We start from the raw sequence: 21,497 nt of genomic DNA, 5'->3' as shown, positions 1-21,497 counted from the left end.
TTCTCCCCATGAACAGGAACCTGGGGTGAGGCCCAGGAGGAAAAGGGTGTAGACAGAGGGCAGGATGGAAGGAGCTCTGGGCAGAGTCAGGCTCTACCTGTGTGACCTGGGACACCTTTCTTCCTCTCTCTGAGACTCTGTTTCCCCATATGTACAGTAATGGTGGCAGGGTGACACAACCCAAATCTATGCCCTTTTAAAATGATGCCCTTGGTCAGAAGTCTGTGATTAGAGACATGTTCTGATCCGAGGAAATGACGGTTGAAGAAGTGAGGGGGTGAGAAGCCGAGGGACTCCTAGAGGAGCCTTGGCAGACCTTAGTGCAGAGGATGGAAACGGAACGCAACAGGCACTTGAAAATGAATGCGAGATGGGGAAGGGATAACCCAAGAAGAAGGTGGGACAGGAGGGCCAGTTGACACTGCAGTGTGGGTCTTCGGCTGGGGTCAGATCACCTGTATCTGTTCCACCATGTGACTCATGAGGCCTGATTCTGCTCTAGCTCTGCCATAGCTGTGTAAGCTTGCGAAGCTCATCTCACTCCTCTGGGCTTCAGTTCCTTGTCTATACAGTGAGGAAATAATTCTTTCTTGGTACTCCAGGGGTTTTGAGATGATGGAGGAAGATGTCTGGAAATCTGAAGTCTGCTGGATGACCTTGGGCATGTCTCTTTCTCTCTCTGTGCTAATTCACCCCTGGACCTTGATTTCTTCTTATGAGAAGCGACTGATAACCTCAGAAGGGCTTTCTCTCTCTTCCAAGTCACCTTTTCTCAGAAGCCCTTTCTGATTCCCTTAAGCCTCTGCGAGTGCCCCTCTAAATGCACTCTCAGCCCCCCTGCCCTCCCTGGGCACTGTCTCTCCCACTAGCCTAGGTACCCTGAGGTCAGGGACTGTAACTTACTACTGCATCCCAACACCCAGCACAGTGTCTGGCACATAGTAGGTGCTCAACAAGCTTGTTTAAGGAATGAATGTCGATGGAATCAACCGGATAGGTTATCAGAGCTCCTTTTACAGATGGGAAAGCTAAGGCACAGAGAAGGGGCCCAGCCCCAGGTGCCACGGCAAGGGGAGTCTGCCACCCGAGACAGGCATCAGGTGAGTGGGGCCAGGCCACTCTTTAATAAAAGTGACTCAGCGGCTGGCTGGCGTGGGCTGCGGAATTTCTAAACATCTCCTCACATCCTGAGTGAGCAGGCTACGGGAGGGAGCAAGCAGAGGGAAAAGAGGAAGAAAAACAAGAAACTTGGGGGAAAAGAAAGAGGGAGGGGGAACTAAAATTGAAAACAGACGCACGCGTCCACCCTCCCCGCCCCCAGCCCCCCTTCCCCCAGCTGAGCCAATCAGAGGCCGTCCTGCAGCCTTTCCCCCAAAGTGGGGGGGGGGGCAGGGAAGCCCACGGTGGTGTGAGCTCCTGGGGCTGCCAGCAGCCCACAGTCCCTGCCCGCCCAGTCTGGAGCTGGAGAGAAGGAGGGACTAGGAGGAGAGCGCCCGGGCCCCTCTGACCAGCGGCACCAGGCAGCAGCCTGTGCCGAGCCATACAGACAGACAGATCCAGGGCTGCCCCTCCTGGCAGCCCTGCTCCTCCAGAGGGATGCTTTGGGAGTGAGGCCACTCCTCACCCCCGTAGCCCCTCACTCCCTCCATTCTCCTGAGGCTCTGGGAGCCTGCAAAGGTCCTCACTGCCCTCCTACCCTGCCGCTGCCCAATTTCGGGTCCAGCAAAGTCTTTCTGATAACAGGAGAGGGTAGGCAGTGAGGAGGTCTTCCTGGAGGGGGTGACAGCCCAGCTCCCAGGACCTTGCCCACACTTCAGAAGGCATCAGCAGCAAGGTAAGTGCTGGGAAGAGGAGGGAACCCCAGCCCCTTGTCCTGTCCCCTTGTCCCAGACTGCGCCTTCTTGGGTAGGTCAAAAAATGGAAAATATTTTTAACCAAACCAGATGGGAGGAGGCCGGGAGGCTGTCGGCGACATCAGGGCTGGAGGAGCCAGCTCTCTCCTGCTCAGGCTGCTTCTGGGGTGGGTGCCCCCTGCCCTCATCAAACAAATCCCACAGGTTTCTGGGTGCCGAGCAGGGTAGGGGGGGCCTCCAAAGCAAAGCACCGCCTGTTGGGGGGTGGCGGGGAGAGCTGGGAGGAGTGTGAGAGGGGAATTGAGAGATGGCCAGCAGGGTACATGGCAAGAGGACCTAGCAGGGAACGGGGACCTCAGATCCACTGCCTCTTGTCCCTGGGCCCAAGCCTTGTCCCTAAGAATCTGTCTGGCTCTAGGCCAGTCGGCCGCCAGGCAACCTCTCAGGATTTAAATGGATTTGCAAATTTTCCAGATTCCTAAGATGTCCTTCCAAACCCCCAGCGGCTGGGAAAGTGCGAAGGCGAGGGGGCCATGGCAGGCCCGTCCTAACAGTCACAGTCATGCAGCCTGGGCTGGGGATTTGGGATCTGGGGGCCCCTCTGTGAAGAAGGGGTGTTGGCTGCTGGGCCCTTTCCTCTGGTCCCAGGCAGCTGCTCAGGCCTCCTCACTGTCTCCCCGCTTCTCCGCTCCATCTTAAAATATGAATCTGATTCCTTCTGTGAGTCTCCCTAGTAGAAGGTGCCTATAGAAAGCCCAAACTCCTAATAGCGGCTGCCACTGATTGACACTTACTGCATGCCAGGACCATGTGGAGTGTTTTATAAGCATGATCTCAGGTAACGCTCACCAGCAAATCCAGAGGCAGGGACTGATTTTATACCCAATTTACGAGTGAGGAAACTGAGGCTCACAGCAGCCACAAAACTGTACCACACAGCTAGTAGGTGGCAGAGCTCAGGGAGATAGTAACCTCCCTGCCCCATCACGCCAGACTTGGGCTTTGTGTTCCTGCCGGTCAGATCCCAGGATTCCCGGAAGGAATGTTCATGATCCTGCCAGTGTGCATGCCCTTCCTTACCACTTTCCCTTTTCCTTCAAGGACCCTCCCTATTCTACCTCCTCCAGGCAGCCTTCCAGGGTTCTTCTAGTCTTCCAAGAGCTTACCATGCCCGTCATCCTGGAGCCTTGTTGCTTGACCCTCTCTTTCTTCTTTTTTTTTTTTTTTTTTTTTGTTTAAAAAGGATTTTGACCCTCTCTTTCTGTTCGTGTTCTGTTTACACATCAGAGGTTGTTTGGGCCCCAGCCTTCCCCATCTTGTGTGCTGGCCCCAGTGTTCCCAGGAGGCCAGTGGGGCTGAGAAAATGTGGTTGTGAAGGGGAGGAGGGACTGACTGAAGACCTTGTGTTCCCAAGGGTGAGCCCAGAACCCAGGCCTCTTGTCTTCCTTCAGGTGCCTTTCCAGAACCTTATGTGTGTTCCCCAGACATTTTCCTATATGTCAAGGGGGGGAGTGCCCCTGCCTCTGTGATCCCAAAGTGCACAGAGGCCTCTAACGAGATCTTCTGAAATCAGGCAGTCCTCCCCTGCCTCCAAGCATCAGGGCCCTGAATCCACAGCACTTGGGGACATGCAGACCATGTTGGTCACCATCATGGAGTGCTTACCCTGTGCTGGGCCCAGAGCCTGGAACCTCGTACGCCTTATAATCCCCACAACAGGTTTTTGGAATCGGTATTATTCTTACCCCTGTTTTGTTTTGGTTTTCTTAACATCTTTATTGGAGTATAATTGCTTTACAATGGTGTGTTAGTTTCTGCTGTATAACAAAGTGAATCAGCTATACGTATACATATATCTCCATATCCCCTCCCTCTTGCATCTCCCTCCCACCCTCCCTATCCCACCCCTCTAGGTGGACACAAAGCACGGAGCTGATCTCCCTGTGCCATGCAGTTGCTTCCCACTAACCATCTATTTTACATTTGGTAGTGTATATATGTCCATGTCACTCTCTCACTTCGTCCCAGCTTCCCCTTCCCCTTCCCCTTCCCCTTCCCCGTGTCCTCAAGTCCATTCTCTACATCTGCGTCTTTATTCCTGTTCTGCCCTTAGGTTCTTCAGAACATTTTTTTTTTTTTGATTCCATATACATGTGTTAGCATACGGTATTTGTTTTTTTCTTTCTGACTTACTTCACTCTGTATGACAGACTCTAGGTCCATCCGCCTCACTACAAATAACTCAATTTCGTTTCTTTTTATGGCTGAGTAATATTCCATTGTACGTATGTGCTATATCTTCTTTATCCATTCATCTGTCGATGGACATTTAGGTTGCTTCCATGTCCTAGCTATTGTCTTACCCCTGTTTTGAAGACAAGGAAAACAAGGCTCAGAGAAGCTAAGTGACTTTCCCAGGGTCACACAGTTAGTTGGTAGAGTTGGTATTTAGGCCGAGGTCTGCCTGAAACCAAAGACTTAACCCCCTTGCTCCCAGGGAGCCCCTGGTCAGAGCGGAGAGTCTCCATCCTCCCACAGAGCCTGCTCCTGGCTCCAGCACTTTCTCCAGCAGAAAGATTAGCTTCAGGCCTGACCTGCTCCCGGGTCCACCCGGGCCCTGGCTTGGTCCTGAGTGAGGAAGGAGACCATCTGGTGAGTCCCCTCCCTTCAGTGGTGAACGGGCAGCCCTCCCTCCTCTGTGGGAAGAAGAGCTGAGACTTCTAATTGCCCACAGATGTGGGGCAGCGGAAAGCACCATGGATTCAGAGTCAGGAGACCCAGCGCTGGTCCTGGCTCGACTCAAATCCACTGTGTGGCCAACCTCAGGCCCCCACGTCCTCTTTCTTGCTGCCTCCGCATCTGAAAGGCAGTGGGCACGGTGGGTAAACAACACCAGGCTTGGGCATCTGATGAGCCCCCCCTTGGCTCTGGCTGACTGTGTGACCCTGGGCTAGCGCTCTGCCTCTCTGGGCATCAGGCCCCTCCTCTGTGAGCAGTAGGGTGGGATGTGGGGTCCACATAGTAATAATACAGATAAGGTGCTTAGCACAGTTCCTGCATCTCCTGGGGCTGGACTTAATGCCAAAGGCTAAGAGAGAGCAGCTGCTGTCCCCGCCTCCTGCACTGGACGACCTGGCTGTGAAATTAGTCTGCACCTCGTGAAGTGCTATGCCCACAAAAGGGAAGGGACCTGGGCACCATGGGTGTGCTAAAGGCTCAACTCTATCCTCCAGGCACAGTCTGGCTCTGAGACCAGCTGCCTTCTAGGTTGAAGGAGGGGACTCTGGAGGGGACTCTGGGTGCTTTGCTCAGGACAGGCTACTGAGTGGTGAGGAGGGAGGAAGGAATGAGAGGGGCCCCAGACATTCCTGAAATGTACCCCCTCACCCCATTTCTTGCACGTGGTTCAGAACCCTGCAGGCAGTGGACCCTTGGAAGGGGGAGATGTTCCTGCCCTGTTTTCCACAGCTCCCGCAACCCTCCACCATGTCTCCCCAGCTTCAGAGCTTGTAACGCCTCAGCTGGGAAGCCATGTGTGCAGGATGACAGAACTGGGACCAGCCCTCTCTGAGCACTTTCATTGTGTTTTACATCCATTACCATCAAGTCCACTGCTGTATTCCTTAGCGCTTGGAACAGGCCTGGCGTTCAGTGAGTGCTTAATAAATATTTGCTGATCTAATTTAATCATCGCAAACCACCTCGAGGAATGGATATAAGCTCTCCATTTTACAGATGAAGAAATGCCCCGAGAGGTTAAGAGGTTAAGTCAGTTGCCCAAAGTCCCACAGCCAGGATGTGATGGAGCCAGGATTTAAACCGGGTGTTTTTGACTCCAGAGTCCACGATCGAGAGGCTGAGTGGGGTCTGGGTCTCGGCTGTGGTGCCCCTCAGAGCTCCAGAGGTGGTCATCAGACCCAGGAACCCATCCTGTGTGACTGTGGGTGAGTCAGTCCCTCTCTGGGTCTCAGTTTTCCCATCAGTAAAACAAGGAGGTTGAACAAGATGATCTCTGAGCTCCTTCCAGACCTAAAACAATTCCAGGATTCCAAGCCACGCCAGCCCAGATTGGCAGCTGCACAAGCTCTGTTGTGTACTCAGGGATCATGCATATTTAACTTCACAGTGAAAGGGTTTTTTCTTACCCTTTTTCTACACATTACAGAAAGTGGTCAGGATCGATGACCGCTAATGGGAAATGGTGCCCTATAACAAGGAGGAGGAACATTCTGACAATCAGAGCGGCCTGTTAATGCACTCAGTTTCTTGGGGAGCTCTGAGGTCGTGTTTTCCCAGCGCCCACAGTCCTATTTTCCTGAGATACTGAGGAAGGAGGGTCAGGAGGAGTGCCTGTGAGGGGGTGTGTGTGGATGCTGTGACCCTTTGCTGATTTTCGAACTTCATAGGCTCTGATTTCAAAAGGAAGCAAGGCTTTGGCCCATGGTAGATGAATGAATGATGGGCTCCAGAGGCAAGGGAATGAATGGATGCAGAGACCCACCTCTAATGGGAGGAGTGTGGAATTCACACACTAATGTTTCCAGTGTAGAAGCCCCTCCCAAGACTTCAGGCCCAGAACCCTCAAGCAAAAGAGCTTCCTGAACCCCCCAGGCCGTGGCCCCAGGATCCGCCTTTCCCAGATGCTTTCTGGGACGCCCCAGCCCAGCCTAGTGCAGGAGGTTGAAAATCAAAGTGTATTGCTTTAACTGCATTAGTACCCTCTCTCCTCCTCGCTTCAGATCAGAGCTATTTAATGTCTCAGGTGTCCAAAACCTTTCATCTGCCAGAGGTACCAGCTTCTCTGCCCTGTGATGGAAAGGGTTGTCGCTTGGGAGGTAGGGGCAGCAGAGCCAGGGGGGTCAGATGGTTCCTGAAGGTCAGAAGTGAAAAGGACCATGGGGATCACTGTGTTCAACTTCCTTACTGTTTGCACGGGGAATTGAGGTCCAGAGAAGAGGACGGATGTGCCTCAGGTCCTACAGGTTGTCAGTGATAGCACTGAGCCCAGGACCCGGCCTGCAGGTCTGGACTTTCCTCTGTGCCAGCGCATGTGCTGAATCTTCACCATCCACCTCTGTGGTCCAGGGCTTGGGCTCCAGCTCTGCCCGGGGTGAGGCCACAGGGCAGAGTTTTGGCTGAAAAGGAGCAACACCATCCCGACGAGGGATGGGAACCTCTCTTGTGGACCATGGAGCCTTTGGTTACACTACTTCTCCATTCTGGCCATAATTTCCTTTTACATAAAGTGATGGGGTGGGGGGCAAGGGGACAGCTCAGTGACCCCAGAGGTTCCATCCAGCTCTGTTCTTAGCCCCTGAGAGCTCCTGCCAGCCTTTGTGTGGCTGTTTCACATGTTGTTGCTGCCCTGGTTACCTTCTGTCCTGGGAAGTGGAATCATAAGGTCTGTGACACGCCCTCTTCTAGCTTCTCCACTCCTGAGGCTGAGCCTAAGTGGTCATGGATGGTGGGGGGGAAGTTCCAGAGTCAGCCCCAGAGGGCAGGGCTCAGATTTACAAACCTGTCACTGAAGCCCTAAAGGTAAAGGCTCAGGTGTGACTCAGTGGACCGTGGGCTACTCCTGTCTTAACTGTATTTGTGTCCTTATCAGCCCCAGGCTGGGGCCTTTCTGCTGAATGGATAATGAAAGAGTGATAAATAAGTGTATGGAGAGATAGATAAACAGGTTGGTGGATGCCTGCATGGATGGATGGATGGACAGACAGATGGCCTCCCCTTTAGTCCAGGGAACAGGGGTGACTTCATGAGCATTCAGCATGTGCAGTCACAGCGGGCTCCACACTTAGAAGGGCCTAGCATTACCTTGAAATGCTGAATAGTTTTTTAACAAGGGTCCCTGCCTTTATATTTTGCACTCGGCCCCGCAAATTATATAGCTGGTCCTGCCAGGGAGTTCAGGCTGGGTTTGAGATGGCTTCATCCCTGAGACTGGTCTCGCTGCCTCCACTGTCCCATTCTAATCCACGCCCTCCCACAAAATGCCAACCTACTCCTGTCACTCTCCTTTGTGGAGGCCCCCCATCCCCATAAGGGCTTGGAGTTGCACCATTGTCACTGCCCAGCCAGCAGCTAGCCCCCTACTCTCACTGTCAATACCCTGACAAGTTGGCATCCCAGTGCCTCCAGGGCAGAGCCCAAGTCCTTACTCAGTACCCCAAACTTTTCCCAGAGTGACCTCTGCCCTTCTTCTCTGCCCATCCCCTGCCTCTTTGCTGAAGAGCCCCAGTTTCTAGCCTAACAGATCTCTCTCTGCCACCACCACCCGGATGCCTCGCGATCTCCCCCTTCCCTAACTGCTCATGCAGAGCTTCTGTGGAATACCCTTCCCTGGCATCGTCCACCAGAGAACCCAACTCAAGGCCACCCTCTCCCGCCTTGAAATCGTCCTATAATCATAATAATTACCATTTACTGAGCGCCTGTTATACGTCAGGAGCCTTTCATCATCATCTCTAACCCTCACAGCAATGGAAAAGGATATCTCTTTTACTGTTTTCCAGAAAATTGGGACTCAGGGAAGTTAAACTCAGAGAGGTCACATGTTTATGAGGTAGTAGAACTGGGACTTTGACCTGGATTAAGTGGCTTCTAGCTGGGACTGCAGCCCCTGGCCTGGCTGAGCCCCTCCATGTGCTTTCACTGCCCCGGGAGGCGTCAGGCACAGCCTGCTGGCATCAGGGTCCCATATGTCTGTGCTGCCCCCTCACCAGCCCTTCCCATCACCTCCCTGGAGGGGAAGGGTCACCATCGCCTGCCTATCCCAGTTTCCCAGCCCAGGGAATGCTGAGTTTTTAGGGAGCAGCTGAGGACCAGAAGAGCTGACTCTACACAGCCATTTGATCTCTCATGCTGAGTAAGCATCTATTGAGCACCTACTGGAAGCCTAATCCCATATGAGGAACTTGAAGGCATCCCCCAAATTGTTAGATGGGTTTCCTCATTTGTGAAAAATCAAACTAAGAGGCCAAGACAAAGGTAGAAGAAAGAGCTGGTTGGCAGACAGTGGACTGGGAGTCTTTAGACTTGGGTTCTGGTCCTGGGTTGGCCTTTAAATCCTTGAGTGCGCCAGGAGGAGACCCCACCCCACCCAAGCTGAGCCTGCTGACAATACCAATAACAAGTGCAGCTACCCTTCCTGGCTTTCCCATCACCCCATTTCCCACACGCATCCTTTGCTGACAAGCTTAGCCTAGCGGGGTCTCAAGGCCAGCGAGTGAGTGAATGAGTGAGTGACTTATTCTCCCGTGAGTGAATGAAGAACAGTCACGTGGCCACTGACTTGGCCGAGGGCTGTGCGCCAGGCCCAGCTCTGAGTATTTTCCTTGTATTAACTCATTCAAAGGCCTTGACAACTCGATGACGAGCCCTGACTTACAGATGGGAAACCCGAGGCACAGGGAGGCTGAGTAACAGTTAAGTGGGAGACTCGGGGCGAGCGACTGGAGGAAGGGGTGAAAGAACAGATGCTGGGAAAGCCAGAGGGGAGTGAAACGTGGGCATTTTCTCCCCTCTGGCTCTGCTGCCCAGGAGGGCTCTGAGGGGAATCTCAATGCTCCGTAATTGGCAGCAATTAGCGGCAGGTTCTCCTTAGCTAGCTGCCCTGCCCGATGTGCGGGCTCTGGGCTGCTGGGGGAAGGCCGCGTGCTGGTGGGTCAGTCTGAACGGCCGAGGCCTGCCCCCTGCCCACTTGGCTCTGAGAACCATTCTATGTGTGGCCCCCACCCCGGCCCAGGGCTGATCTCGGGCTGGCAGCAGCCAGGGGAACAGAAGGTTTGCTTGTCTGCGCCTGCTGCGCCCCCCTCCCCAGCCTCAGCCTGAGACCCCTCTCAGGGGCTCCTCTGGCTGCCAGGGCCTGACGCTCCCTGTTGCCATGGCACCGGCTGGAGATGAGACTCTGGGGGTTGGCTGCGGAGGGCGGGCTTCAGGGAGGGCAGCCGAGGGATGGTGGAGGCCTGGAACTCTGCAGCTACAGAGGCCCCCAGGCCCTCTGCGAACAGTGGAAGGGGTGCTGGAACTTCAGCAGGGGCAGGCCTGGACCCTGAGCGCAGCAGGCCTGTGACAGAGCTGACCACGCACCTAGCCTGACTACCGGGATGCCCTTTCTCAGAGGCGTCTGGGACAGGCCTCATGGTAGACCAGAGACCTGCTTGGGCACTGCCTCTGCCAGACCCAGGCTGTCCTCAGCAGGGACTCCTCTCCTCAGCCTAGACGCTGACCCTCAGACTCTGCAGTGACGTCGCAGAAAGGTTCTGAGCTCTACCCTTACTTGACTTCCAAATTCCTGGGTGAGCTGGGGTAGATCCCTTGCTCACTCTGCCCCTCAGTGAGGGAGGGTCAGGACTGTAACCTCTGAGGATCCCTCGTCCCTGAGAGCCTGGGTTCAGTGTGGACCCCATTAGGGTGAACCCATGTGGGGGTGTTTCTCTGTGATCAGACCTGTTTCTGGGCAGAAGCTAGGCAGTCTAGCAGAGCAGTTAAGAATACAGGTTTGGAGTCAGATGGGCCCGAGTTTGCATCCCAGCTTATCATTGGCTTATTACTTATTGGCTGTGTGACCTTGGGCAAGTTGCCATACCTCTCTGAGACTTAGTTTCCCCCTCTGTGAAATGGGAATAATGATTGTATCCTCCTCACAGGATTGTTGTGAGGATAAAACAAAATCCCCAGGTCATCTCATTTAGCAGAGTGCCTAGCTCTGAATTAGTGAGGGCTTTTGTTTGTTTTCAGATTGTGGAGCATCAGAAAAATGAATGGGAAGAAAAAACGTCCTTGTTGCAGGGTGGGGGGCATTGGCATTGGTGAATGGAAGCAGGACCAATGGGTAGAGGATATGATGAGACAGATTGTGCTCAATGGAATAAAAATTTTCAAATAGTCTGACCTCTGAGGATCCTGGGCTGTCCAAGAATGGAATGGGCTGCGGGTGAGGTAGTGAGATCCCTATCATGGGAGGTGTGCAATTGGAGGCTGGACAACCCCTTTGTTTGCAGAGAGGGTGGGGGAGATGTGAATTGGGAGTACTTACAGCCCCTCCCAGCCCTAAGATTATAGGGCTCTGTGAAAGATGGTGTGACTTTCTCCCCACTTATCCTGCCAGGTTCACCTGGCTAAAGGAGACTGAAGGAGAGGTTGGAAAACAGAGGGTGAAAGAATAAACCTGGTGAATTGTATATTGAGCTCGTACTGTGTGCCAGGCACAAGCTTGACATCTTTGCCTCCTGCCTGAGAGAGGCTGTCACATGAGTGTTGAGCCTGTGTGCTGTCAGTCTGCCCAGGATCGAGCACCAGCTCCAGTACTAGTGAAATCATTGGGCAAACGGTTTGACCTCTCTGTGCCTTGCTTTCCTCGTGTGTAAAATGTGGAAGCAACACTGATGTCATGGATTGTTCTGAGATCATTCACATTCAGGCCTTAGCCCAGGCTTTGGGTGATAAGAACTAAATCATGGGTAGTTATTCTTCTTCTTGTTGTGATTTTCAAGGCCTTCTAAGTCCTTGTTCATTTTTGAAGGGGCCACTGGGGCCTAGCTGGGATCCAGAGGACTCTAGTCCAGGGATCACTGGGCCTGGGCAGAGCCAGGCCATATGGGCCAGGGAGTGGCCATGGGGATGAACAGGGAGGCCAGCGAGGCGCCGGGGGAGGCAAGCCGTGTTTGCTCTGCAGGCGGGTGGACAGGCGTGTGCAGTGGGCCTCCCTCCCTCCCTCCCTCCCTGACCTCCTTCTCAGGGCCGCTTCCCAGCCCATGTGGGGACCCAGGCCCCCTCCCCTGGGCCCCCAGCGGCCACGAGGCACACACTGAGCGCTTTCCCATGAACTGTTCCAAGTAGCTCGGCCTGCTCCCCCTACGCCCAAGTGCGGGTGAGGGGGTGTGCCGCAGGAGCGGGGGCTCGGACGGGGGGATCAGCCCGTTCTTTATCAGCCTGACTCCGATCCAGACAGATGTTTCATCTTATTTTGAACTTCCAGAAAATAGGTCATTTCTTTCCATTGTGTCCCCGGGGAGGCCTCCTGGGGAGAGGAGCACAGAATGAGTGACGAGAGCATGGGGGCCTCACTTGGGCCCCTGGGGAGCTGGGAGGACAGCATCCTCCCCCCTCTGTCATGATGAGCCATCTGTCAGCAGGGCCAGGGCTTGAAGGGTCTTAAAGGCTGGGCTAAGAAGCTGGCCTTTACTTAGGGCGGATGGAGAGCCATGGAGGTGCCAGGGAAGGACATGGTCAGATGGGGATTTCAGAAATGTTCCTCTGGTTAGCGTGTGAGAACAGGCAGGAGGGGACAGACTGGAGGTGATAGGGGAGGGGTTGGTACAATGGGGCAGGCAGAGGCCACCAAGTTTCTGCTGGAGGGGGCAGGGGTAGGGGCATCAGATTGACGGTCCATGGAACTAGCACTGTTCTTCCACTCATTTGGACTTCCAGAACAGCTGGATCCCATGCCAGGCCCCAACTTAGCTGATTTCTGCTGCTTTGTTTGGGAGACCTCATAGGTACCTGGAAAGCAGGAAGGTCCTCTGGGTCTAGAAGCAGCGTGGCAGAGAGTTGGGCCTGGGTGATCAAGCTGCATCGCTGTGTGATTTGGGGCAGGTTGCGCACCCTCTCTGACCTCCATGTGATCCTGAGGTCTGTGGGGAGATTCAGTGTGTAGGGTGGAGTGCTGGACCTTTAGCGGCAGAAGGGGCATAGGATGGAGAGGGGTAGGTGGGAGCCGCATAGCCTCAGCCCCTTCCCAGCTTTCTATCCGCTGCCCGTAACTATCTCCCAATCCAACGGAAACTGCTCTCCTTCCTGGCTCCCAGGATGGGATTCCCCTACCTGTGTTGCAAGATTGTACCTATAACTCAGCCCACTTGGGGTAAGCCCACATGGGCCACACTCTCTGCCATCACTCTTGTACTTTCCCAACCGCTGACGGGAAGACTCAGTCTCCGGCTCCAGATGCCTCTTGCCCCTACACACGCCCAGGACTGGAGCTGGCTGCCTTCTTCGAGCTGAGTCATGACATCCTGGCTAGGGCCCCTCCCCCGCATCCCACCCCCACCCCAGCGTTCTAACTCAGCACAGCTTCTTCCAGAGCAGGGTCCTGAGAGTCACACCATGTCAGCCCCAGAAGTGTTCCTAGGACAGCCCTGCCCACCCTGTGTACAGATGGGGAAACTGAGGCTCAGAGAGGGGCAGGACCATATAGGCAGGTGACAGAGCTGAGCTAGAACCCACATCCCTTACTCTCAGCCAGGGATCTGTCCCCGAAGTTTGTGTCAGGGGCTGTGAAGTGTCTGTGGCGTGGAGGAGAGAGCACTAGACCACTGGGCAGGAGACCGGAGTCTGTGTCCCCCTTCTGCCAGCAACTTAGCAAGTCACCTCCTCTGAGTCTGTTTCCAATCCCCACCAGGCTGGGACGATGCAGGGAAGGTGATATAAAGGTCTGTGTGTGGCAAGGGGGGGTTGGTATGCTGTGGGGAGGGAGGGAGCAGCAGCTGTGGTTTGAACCCTAGGCCCTGAGCCGCCAGCCTCACGTCTGAGCCGGGGCTGGAGGCAGGGGCTACCCAGTCAGGTGTGCTTCAGCGCCTCATTGGCCAACTGAGCCCAGGATTGCCTAGGTCAAAACACTGAGACCTATCCCTGTCCTTTTCCAAGCCTCAGTTCCCCCATCTGTACAGTGGGGCACGGTAAGGGGGTTGGATCAGATAGCTGGTCCCTGAGGGCCTCAGAGCTCTGACATTCCAAGACTCTGACCCCACGGCTGGCCGGGCCTCCTCCTCCCTCTGGCATCTTGTTTATTCAGAGCATCCCTGGCCCAAGACTGCTGGCCTCAAGCACCCGCTTCTCCCTGAAGCAGGGCTTCCTCCCATCCCCATTTCACTGCTATTTCTGCCCAGCCTGTTCCGCACCTCCAGACTGAGTGTCCCTCTGTCCACTCAGATATGCACAGCCCCTCCAAATTCTAAACCAGCTCAGTGCCAGCACCCAACCCTTCTACTCCACCACATTCTCATCTCAGAAAATGGTATTGTGCCTCCAGCACACACACACTCCTGCCCCCTAGTACTCTAAGCCAGAAATAGGGGTGGGGCTCATTTAGGATACCTCTGTCTCCAGCCCCCCTACATCAGATCACCAAGTCCTGTCATTCTGGGCTGGATAAACCTCAGTCCGGTCTGTTTCCATCAGTCCCCGCTGGCCTCAGCCCAGCCAAACCCAGTAAACAGAGTAATGGTGGCAGAGCAGTCCGCCTTGGCTCAATCTCTGCTCTGTGTTCCTAGGCAACTTCCATAAGCTCTCTCTGCCTCAGTTTCCCCATCTAAAATGGGACGATCCTTGTATCTACCTCATAGTGTTGTCTGAGGAACAAGTGAGTAGATCTGTGTCAAGTGCTCAGAACGGCACCTGGCACAGTAAGTACACAACACGTGTTGGATCTGTGGCTTGTCTGTGCCCACATGTGCATGTGTGTTCAGGTGAGTTTGGGGTACCGTGTGCACATGCTCTGTGCGTGTTGTATGTGCACAGCTTTGCTTGTGCCGGGTATATGTGTGACTTGCCGCGCATGTGCACACCTCACATGGGCACGTGGGAGAGCACAGAGGCTGCAGTCTGGGCGCCGTGGAGCTGCGTGCGTGCATGTGTGGGCGTGCACGTGTCTGGTGCCGACGTGAGGGCTGGGCACACACAGGGCCCGCTGCACACGGGTGTGTTTCAGAGCAGTGTGTGAACGAGCGCGTAGGCAGTAGCCTGTGCTGTGTGTGCACGTGCTCTCCGTGTGCAAGCCTCCCCCACTGGCAGCCATGCAGCACACCCCCGCCCCCAGCCTGCCTGTGTCGTGGGAGACTCGGGACCCCGAGGGAGGGAAGCTGCTGCTAGCGGATGTGGCCAAGATGGACTGGATTTATTTAGATTAAGGCGGTGGGAAAGGAGTGGAAGCTTGTATGAGCAGGAAGGAGAGAAGGCTGGGGCTCTGACAGTGACTCCTCAAGCACGCTTGCTCTCCTGAGCTTGGGGTCCTCTGCTCACTTGGGGTTCTCCCCTGGACCAAGTGGGGGGTCCCTCTGACTCACTGTGAGGAGCTGGGCAATTACCTCATCTTTGGACCTCTGTACCCCCAACCTGGCCAAAATAGGAGGAATCACGAGAACTCGCCTCATGTGCAAAGGGGGGGATCTCTGAGGGTCCCCTCCCTCTCTCTGCTCCAAGGGCCTCCCCAGGCAGGAGAGTGTGGCAGGAAGGGGAATGCCTCCTCCCTGACTATGACACCCGCCTTGTCCCAGGTGGTTCCTCCTTGGAGCGCAGCCCTGCCTCTGAAGAAGGGCAGTGGTCACAAGCAAGTCCTCCACCCCCATATCAGCCACCTGGGCCCCTCTGGGGTCGGCTGGAAATACAGCAGCCCCTGGGAAGCACAGAAGTCTATAAGGCATTGGATGGACAACTGGGGGTGTCAGGGAAACATCCAAGATAGCCCAGGAGGTCATGTCCCAAGCCCCGCTCTGGTTCTTCCCAGTCCACCGGCCTGTGGCCCACACCACGCTTCCCCCTGCCACCTCCTGAGTGTCCACATCACCCGTTTATTTGTCTGGAAGTCATCTGAAAGACTGAAGTTCAGAGACGGAAGCAACTTGTCAAAGTACACGCAGCAAATCTGGGACCAAATGGTCAGGGGATTGAATCCACGGAATGAGATGGGTTATGGATTCTCAGTCTACGTCAGCCTCAGGAATGTTGCCCTTCCTCTCATCAGTCCCCATGTCCCCAAACCACCCTGGCAGGAATAATAGTGACTAGAATCTTCTCTCTGGCAGTTTTAGAGCAGGATGGCTCTTTGAGATGACCCATCCAAACCTCTCCCTGTGTGGATGGGGAAACTGAGTCCCAGAGAGGGCTGGAGACACACTCAGTCTCAGAGTAGGTCTGAAGCCCCATGTGAAATGCTCATTTCATAAAGAGAGAAGCCAGTCCAAGATCCCTGGGTGTCCATACTCTCCCGAAGGTGGCTGCACTCTCCCTGAGCTCCTTTGCCCAGCCCATCCTCTCCCTGCAGCCTGATTCTGTCTTTTTGCTGTGTTACAGGGCCATGACTCTGTCTGTCTCTGGGCCTGTGCTGCCTGTTCAAGAAGGCCCCTCCCAGCTCAGAGTCTCAGGGACTCTAAGCCCCCTTAGCGCCAGGCCTAGCAGGAGAGGAGCCAGGGTCAGGGGTGGTGGGGGAGGCCGCTTGCCCACCCAGGGGCCCAGCCCGCAGCCTTCCAGAGCCAGGCCAGTCCTAGTTGCCGTGACCTCCCATCTCCAGGCCAGCCGACCAAATTCCTCCTTTAGAATAATAAACAGTGTGGCCAGCCAGGGAGGCCAGGAGGGGAGGGGCAGGGAGGCTGAAATGACCCCCTCCCCCAGCCTCCGCTGCTAACGATTTTCTTTGGCTGAGATCTCTGGTAGGAAGGGGGGATCCAGAGGGGCACCCACCAAGGGACAGATAGGCCTCTGTGGTGGATGCTGGCTCCGCCACGGCGCTGCTCCCTCCTGCTGGAAGAGGCCTGGCATCCAGTTGGAGGGCTGGGGCAGGAGGGATGGGAGAGGAGGGCACTGTGGAGGGGGCCTCAGATTGGCTGGGTTTTGAGTCTAAAGCAACCGGGAGAGGGGACCCTCAGGCAGGCTGGTCTGAAGGGATGGGGAGAACGAGGAGGAGGAGAGCAGATTCATCCAGGGAGCTTCTTAGGGCGCTGGGCAGAGCTGAGACTGGCGATCCCCAAGCCAGGGCCCTTGCCTGTGTCCCATGACTAACGTGTAAATGCAGCCCTGTAAGTGGGATACTTGCCATCGTCCCATTTTGAGAGCTGGAGACTGAGGCCACTGAGATAGTGACGGTGCAGGAGGTAGCCCTTCTGGGGCTCAAACCCAGATTCCAGCCCTGGAATGGGGACTGAAAGGGATGAGATGAGAGTGGAGTGGGAGCAATCGGTGTGTGGCCTTAGGAGCCGGGCCAGGCAGGGCAGCCACTCAGGGAAGGCGGGAGCCCCACTCTCCCGGTCGCCTTGTCACCTGGTCTCTCCCACATTTCTTGCTCTATGACCCCCACCCACTTCTGGCCTTCTTCCTGTTGATCCTGCAGTCAGACCTTTGCAAGCCTGGCTATTGATGGTTATTTTGGACCCTCGGATGGGGCTGCCAAGGGCACGGGTAGGGCAAAGACACACGCAGTGTGATCCATCGCTCTCCATGTCCCTGCTTCTGTCTCCCTCTGCCTCCGTCACCGGGTGCTTCCTTTCTCTCTCTCAGCGTCTTTGTCTTTCTACCTCAATCATTGCAGTCCCTTTGTCTCCCTCCAGGACAAGCTCCGCTGTGTAGCCTCGGGCAAACTTCTTCCCCTCTCAGAGCCTCACTCTCCCCATCTGGACCCTGGAGGTGTGGGTGGGGGCTTTGGATTCAACAGTTTCCAAGGACCACCGAAGCCACGCTGTGCGGGGTGGCCTCCCCTGGGCCCAGCCCCCCGCCCCTCCCTCCTGGGCCTCCCTGGGCAGCTTGGGGCTGAGTAAAGGGGGCCAGTGCGGGGGGGTGCCCCCCACATTCCACAGCCCCCGCTTCCCTCCCCAACGCCGCCTCCATTTCCTGTTGTGCTTGTGGAGCTGTGGGAGTTCTCTGGGTTCTGGCTTACCCCCTCCTTCTCCCCTAGGCCTTTCATCACACTTTCCCAAATATTTGTCCTGGCAGATAAGAGCCTGGTATTGGAACTGTCACCCGGAGGACAGGCTGTTAGAGCTGGCGGGCCCCTGGACACCATCCAGCCGGAGACCCACCCCCCACATGCATACAGAGAAACCAAGGCCCGGGGAGAAGCAGGGGGCTCAGCCAAGGCCATCAGGGAGGTAGAGGCAGAGCCACAGCAGGGTCCAGGCACCCTGTGAAGGGGCCCGGCACAAGGGAGGGAGCTCCTTGGGCATGAGTGCCCTCTTGGTGGGGGCTATGAGTAGCCTTTGACTTTAGCCCGAGGGATCCAGAGGCTGGGTGGCTCAGGCTGGGGCTTGCTCTGCAGGACCCAGGCAAAGATGGGCCCTGGCGCTGCCTCTGGCTACTCTGGGCCCTGACCCCTGTTTAACTCTGCAGGATACCATGCGGCCTCCGAGTGCCATGCAAGCTCCTGTCCTCAAAGGTAGGTAGACTCGGGGCAGGGGTAGAAGGCCTGGGGAGCCACCAAGTAGGACCTGGAGCTGGCGGGGTGGTGCATGCCAGCACCAGGGCCCGGGCACTGCTCTGCTCTTGACCTTCAGTTCCCTGCCTTTCCACTTGCTCTCAGTGGAGGTCTCTTTCCACTGCCCACCCCTCAGCTCAGAGGCCTCAGTCGACCTCTGCCTGTCCAGAGACATCAGCTCAAATCCTCGGCTTGGCCCTCCACACCGCATGTCCCCTCACCAGCAGTCCCCACCCCATTCCCCAACAGTCACCGTGGTCTCCCATCTCTTGTCGGCACTCGTTGGTGCTAGTCCGGCCAGTCTGGTTCCAGTGGGGGACTCCCCTTCCCTGCCTGGACCCATCATTGGCTGTAAGCTCCCAAGTCTGGGTGGGCTTCTCCAGGCAATCAATGCTGACCAGGCAATCAGTGACCAGCCAAAGGCCCACTCAAAGATGACTGACCCACTGGCTGAGCACCCACCCATCTAAGTGGGTGCTTATTTTCACCTCATGTTCCCTGCTGAAGTGGGCCAGGGTAGGGAGGGCGAGGCTTACAGAATCCTTCCCCGGGGGGGTGTCAGCAAGGGGAGGGGAAACCAATCACTTGACATCCCCTGATCCCCAGTCCCCTTCAGCCTCCAGGGGCCTCAGTATCTTTCGTGCCCCAGTCTGCCTCACTCTGGACTACCTTGGCCACCACTTCCCCAAGCAGGGCCGTCTCTGGGCTTTGGGGCAGAACCTGGACATCTGGGGCAGCTGCAGGGAAGAGGCTCAGAAAGTGACCTGGGAAGTAATGCAGGAACTGGAGGCCTGGGAATTGCTTCCCGAGGATTTCCTGATGCCTTTGAGAGAACATGCCTGCAGCCTGAAAGCTGCACTGCAGAAGGACTCCAAGGCTGGGGGTCTCTAGGCACTGAGATCAAGAGGCCAGGAGGCCAGAAGGAGTCCCTGGAGACCAGGCCCTGGGCAAGCAGGTCTCAGAGCCATGGGTTCCAGTCTGTATTCTCTATGGATTAGGGAGGTGTGTTCTTCAGGGTCAGCTGTGGGGAGAGGTGCTGATGCTCTTGTGCCCTGATGTCTGATGCCTCCTCTCCCAAAGGCCAGGTGCTGTTGCTGCCCTTGCTGTTGTTGCTGGGACCACAGGCCTCCTGCGGCCTGGTCATCACACCCCCAGGGCCAGAGCTTGTCCTCAATCTCTCCAGCACCTTTGTTCTGACCTGCTCGGGTCCAGCTCCAGTGGTGTGGGAACGGATGTCCCAGAAGCCCCCACAGGAAATGACCACGACCCAGGATGGCACCTTCTCCAGCGTGCTGACACTGACCAATGTCACTGGGCTAGACACAGGAGAATACTTTTGTACCTACAAAGGCTCCCAAGGGCTGGAGGCCAGTGAGCGAAAACGGCTCTACATCTTTGTGCCAGGTGAGGGCCCCCGGACTGTGTACTCACTCCCTATTCCTCTTCTCAACTGCAGGCATCTGGGGGAAGCTCAGAAAGTGCCTTACTGATATGGTGAAATACAGCTGTCTCAGAAATGCAGATGAATCAGGGAATCCAGCCTGGTTCAGTCCAGGAGTATGTTCACTCCCACCCCTTGCTCTGAATATTTGTCTGCTCCCTGCCAGCCCACCCCATTCCTGGTTCCTAAGAACTCTGCATTCTCAGCTGGTTCCAGTACGCACCCTCTTGGCCTCCACATCTCATTTTCCCCATTCTCCAAGCTCCAGGTACCAGCTGCCCTTCAACTTGCGAGTTATCTTCTTTCTCAGGCCAGTGCTGTCCATATCAAATGCTAAAGCTAGAAGGGACCTCTGCGAGCATGTTTATTCTGTAGTGGGTAGACTGAGGCCCAGAGAGAGAAAGAGACGTGTTCAAGGTAACAGAGCAAATCAGGGCATAGCCAGAAACCCAGCTCCTCTGACTCATATTCTTGGCTTCACCTATGGCAGATCCCACTGTGGGCTTCCTCCCGGTTGACCCCGAGGAACTATTCATCTTTCTCACGGAAATAACTGAGACCACAATTCCATGCCGAGTGACGGATCCGAGACTGGTGGTGACGTTGCATGAGAAGAAGGTGGATGTCCCGCTGCCCATCGCCTATGACCACCAACGTGGCTTCTCTGGTACCTTTGAGGACAAGACCTACGTCTGCAAAACCACCATCGGGGACAGGGAGGTGGATTCAGACGCCTACTATGTCTACAGCCTCCAGGGTGAGCCCCCTTTCTGGCCTGGTGCTCAGCAGAGGCAAGTATGACCCTCCACAGAGGTACAGACCTTTTTGGATAATACAGTGTGCAATTCCATTTTTCACTGAATTCTCACTACAGCCTTGGAAGGCAGGTGTGTTGCCCCATTTTACAGATGAGAAAACTGAGGCTCAGAAAGAGGATGGAGTATGTCCAAGGTCACAGGAAGCATTAGTGGTGGAGCTGAGCTGTATACTGCAGTGGGCAAAGGCACAGGCTTTGAACCAGTGGGGTTTGAATCCCAGCTCTGCCACTCCCCATCTGAGTGACTTTGCACAAGACACATAATCTCTCTGAGTCTGCTTCTTCCTCTGTAAAATGGGGATAATACTGACTGCTTACCTAGTGGGATTATTGTGAAGATTAAATAAAACAGAAGATGGAGAGTACGTGGTTGTGCTCAATAAATTTCTTCTGTACTCAGATGCCCAGAGAGTACTTTGATTTCAAAATTGTTACCCCTTCTAGAATGTCAGCTTCGTGAGGACAGGAATTTTGTCTGTTGTGTTTCCTGCTAAAGCCCCAGTGCCTAGAATAGTAGGTATTTAATAAATATTTGTTGAAAGAGTGAATCTTCCACACCAGTTATCCCTTCCCTCTCTGGACCCCCACCCCCTCCCTAAACGGATGTGCTGGTGGCTGGGGGGTGACTTCCTCAGCCCTAAGCCAGTCTCTTTCCACCAGTGTCATCCATCAACGTCTCAGTGAATGCGGTGCAGACTGTGGTCCGCCAGGGGGAGAACATCACCATCATGTGCATTGTGACTGGGAATGAGGTGGTCAACTTTGAGTGGACATACCCACGCATGGAGGTAATGCCGGGCCATGGGTTGGAGGAAGGGACAGGCAGGGATGGATATTTCAGCTTGTAGCCTGACTTCTTGGACCTTTCCTGATGTGGGTGGCTTGCCCCAACTTTCCCTACAGAGTGGGCGGCTGGTGGAGCCAGTGACCGACTTCCTCTTTGAAATGCCCCACATACGTTCTATCCTGCACATCCCCAGCGCCGAGCTGGGAGACTCAGGGACCTACATCTGCAATGTATCAGAAAGTGTGAGCGACCATCGAGATGAAAAGGCCATCAATGTCACCGTGGTCGGTGTGTGCCTTAGGCTTACCCCCAGCCCTCAGTCTGAACTGGACCCAGACCTTGTCACAGCCCTGGGGTACTGTCAGCCGTGTTCTAATCCATCTCAGCCTTAGTGCCAACCAAAGCCCCATTTT

General features: G+C 55.3%; 1 protein-coding gene across 5 annotated transcripts in view; it reads left to right on the top strand.

Moving 5' to 3' along the window:
• Window positions 1-1,228: 1,228 nt before the first annotated feature.
• PDGFRB (platelet derived growth factor receptor beta) overlaps window positions 1,229-21,497 on the top strand; it is a gene marked incomplete at its 5' end in the record, with an annotated part of 39,017 nt that continues 18,748 nt past the window's right edge. Inside the window, 7 exons of one of the 5 annotated variants that reach the window (XM_082381449.1) lie at window positions 1,230-1,834; window positions 17,562-17,716; window positions 17,955-18,000; window positions 19,120-19,443; window positions 19,971-20,237; window positions 20,958-21,085; window positions 21,201-21,372. In XM_082381449.1, the coding sequence (XP_082237575.1) occupies window positions 17,961-18,000; window positions 19,120-19,443; window positions 19,971-20,237; window positions 20,958-21,085; window positions 21,201-21,372 (931 nt within the window). Of the gene's footprint in view, window positions 1,835-14,131; window positions 14,221-17,561; window positions 17,717-17,954; window positions 18,001-19,119; window positions 19,444-19,970; window positions 20,272-20,957; window positions 21,086-21,200; window positions 21,373-21,497 lie in introns of those variants that run through there. The other 4 variants (XM_082381450.1, XM_082381451.1, XM_082381448.1 and 1 more) reach the window with 4 other exon arrangements.

Source organism: Balaenoptera borealis (genome assembly GCF_965194805.1).
Source record: "Balaenoptera borealis genome assembly, chromosome: 2".
NCBI classification, from domain to species: Eukaryota; Metazoa; Chordata; class Mammalia; order Artiodactyla; family Balaenopteridae; genus Balaenoptera; species Balaenoptera borealis.
Note: the sequence above shows the minus strand (reverse complement) of the source record. Positions and strands in the feature narration are given on the sequence as shown.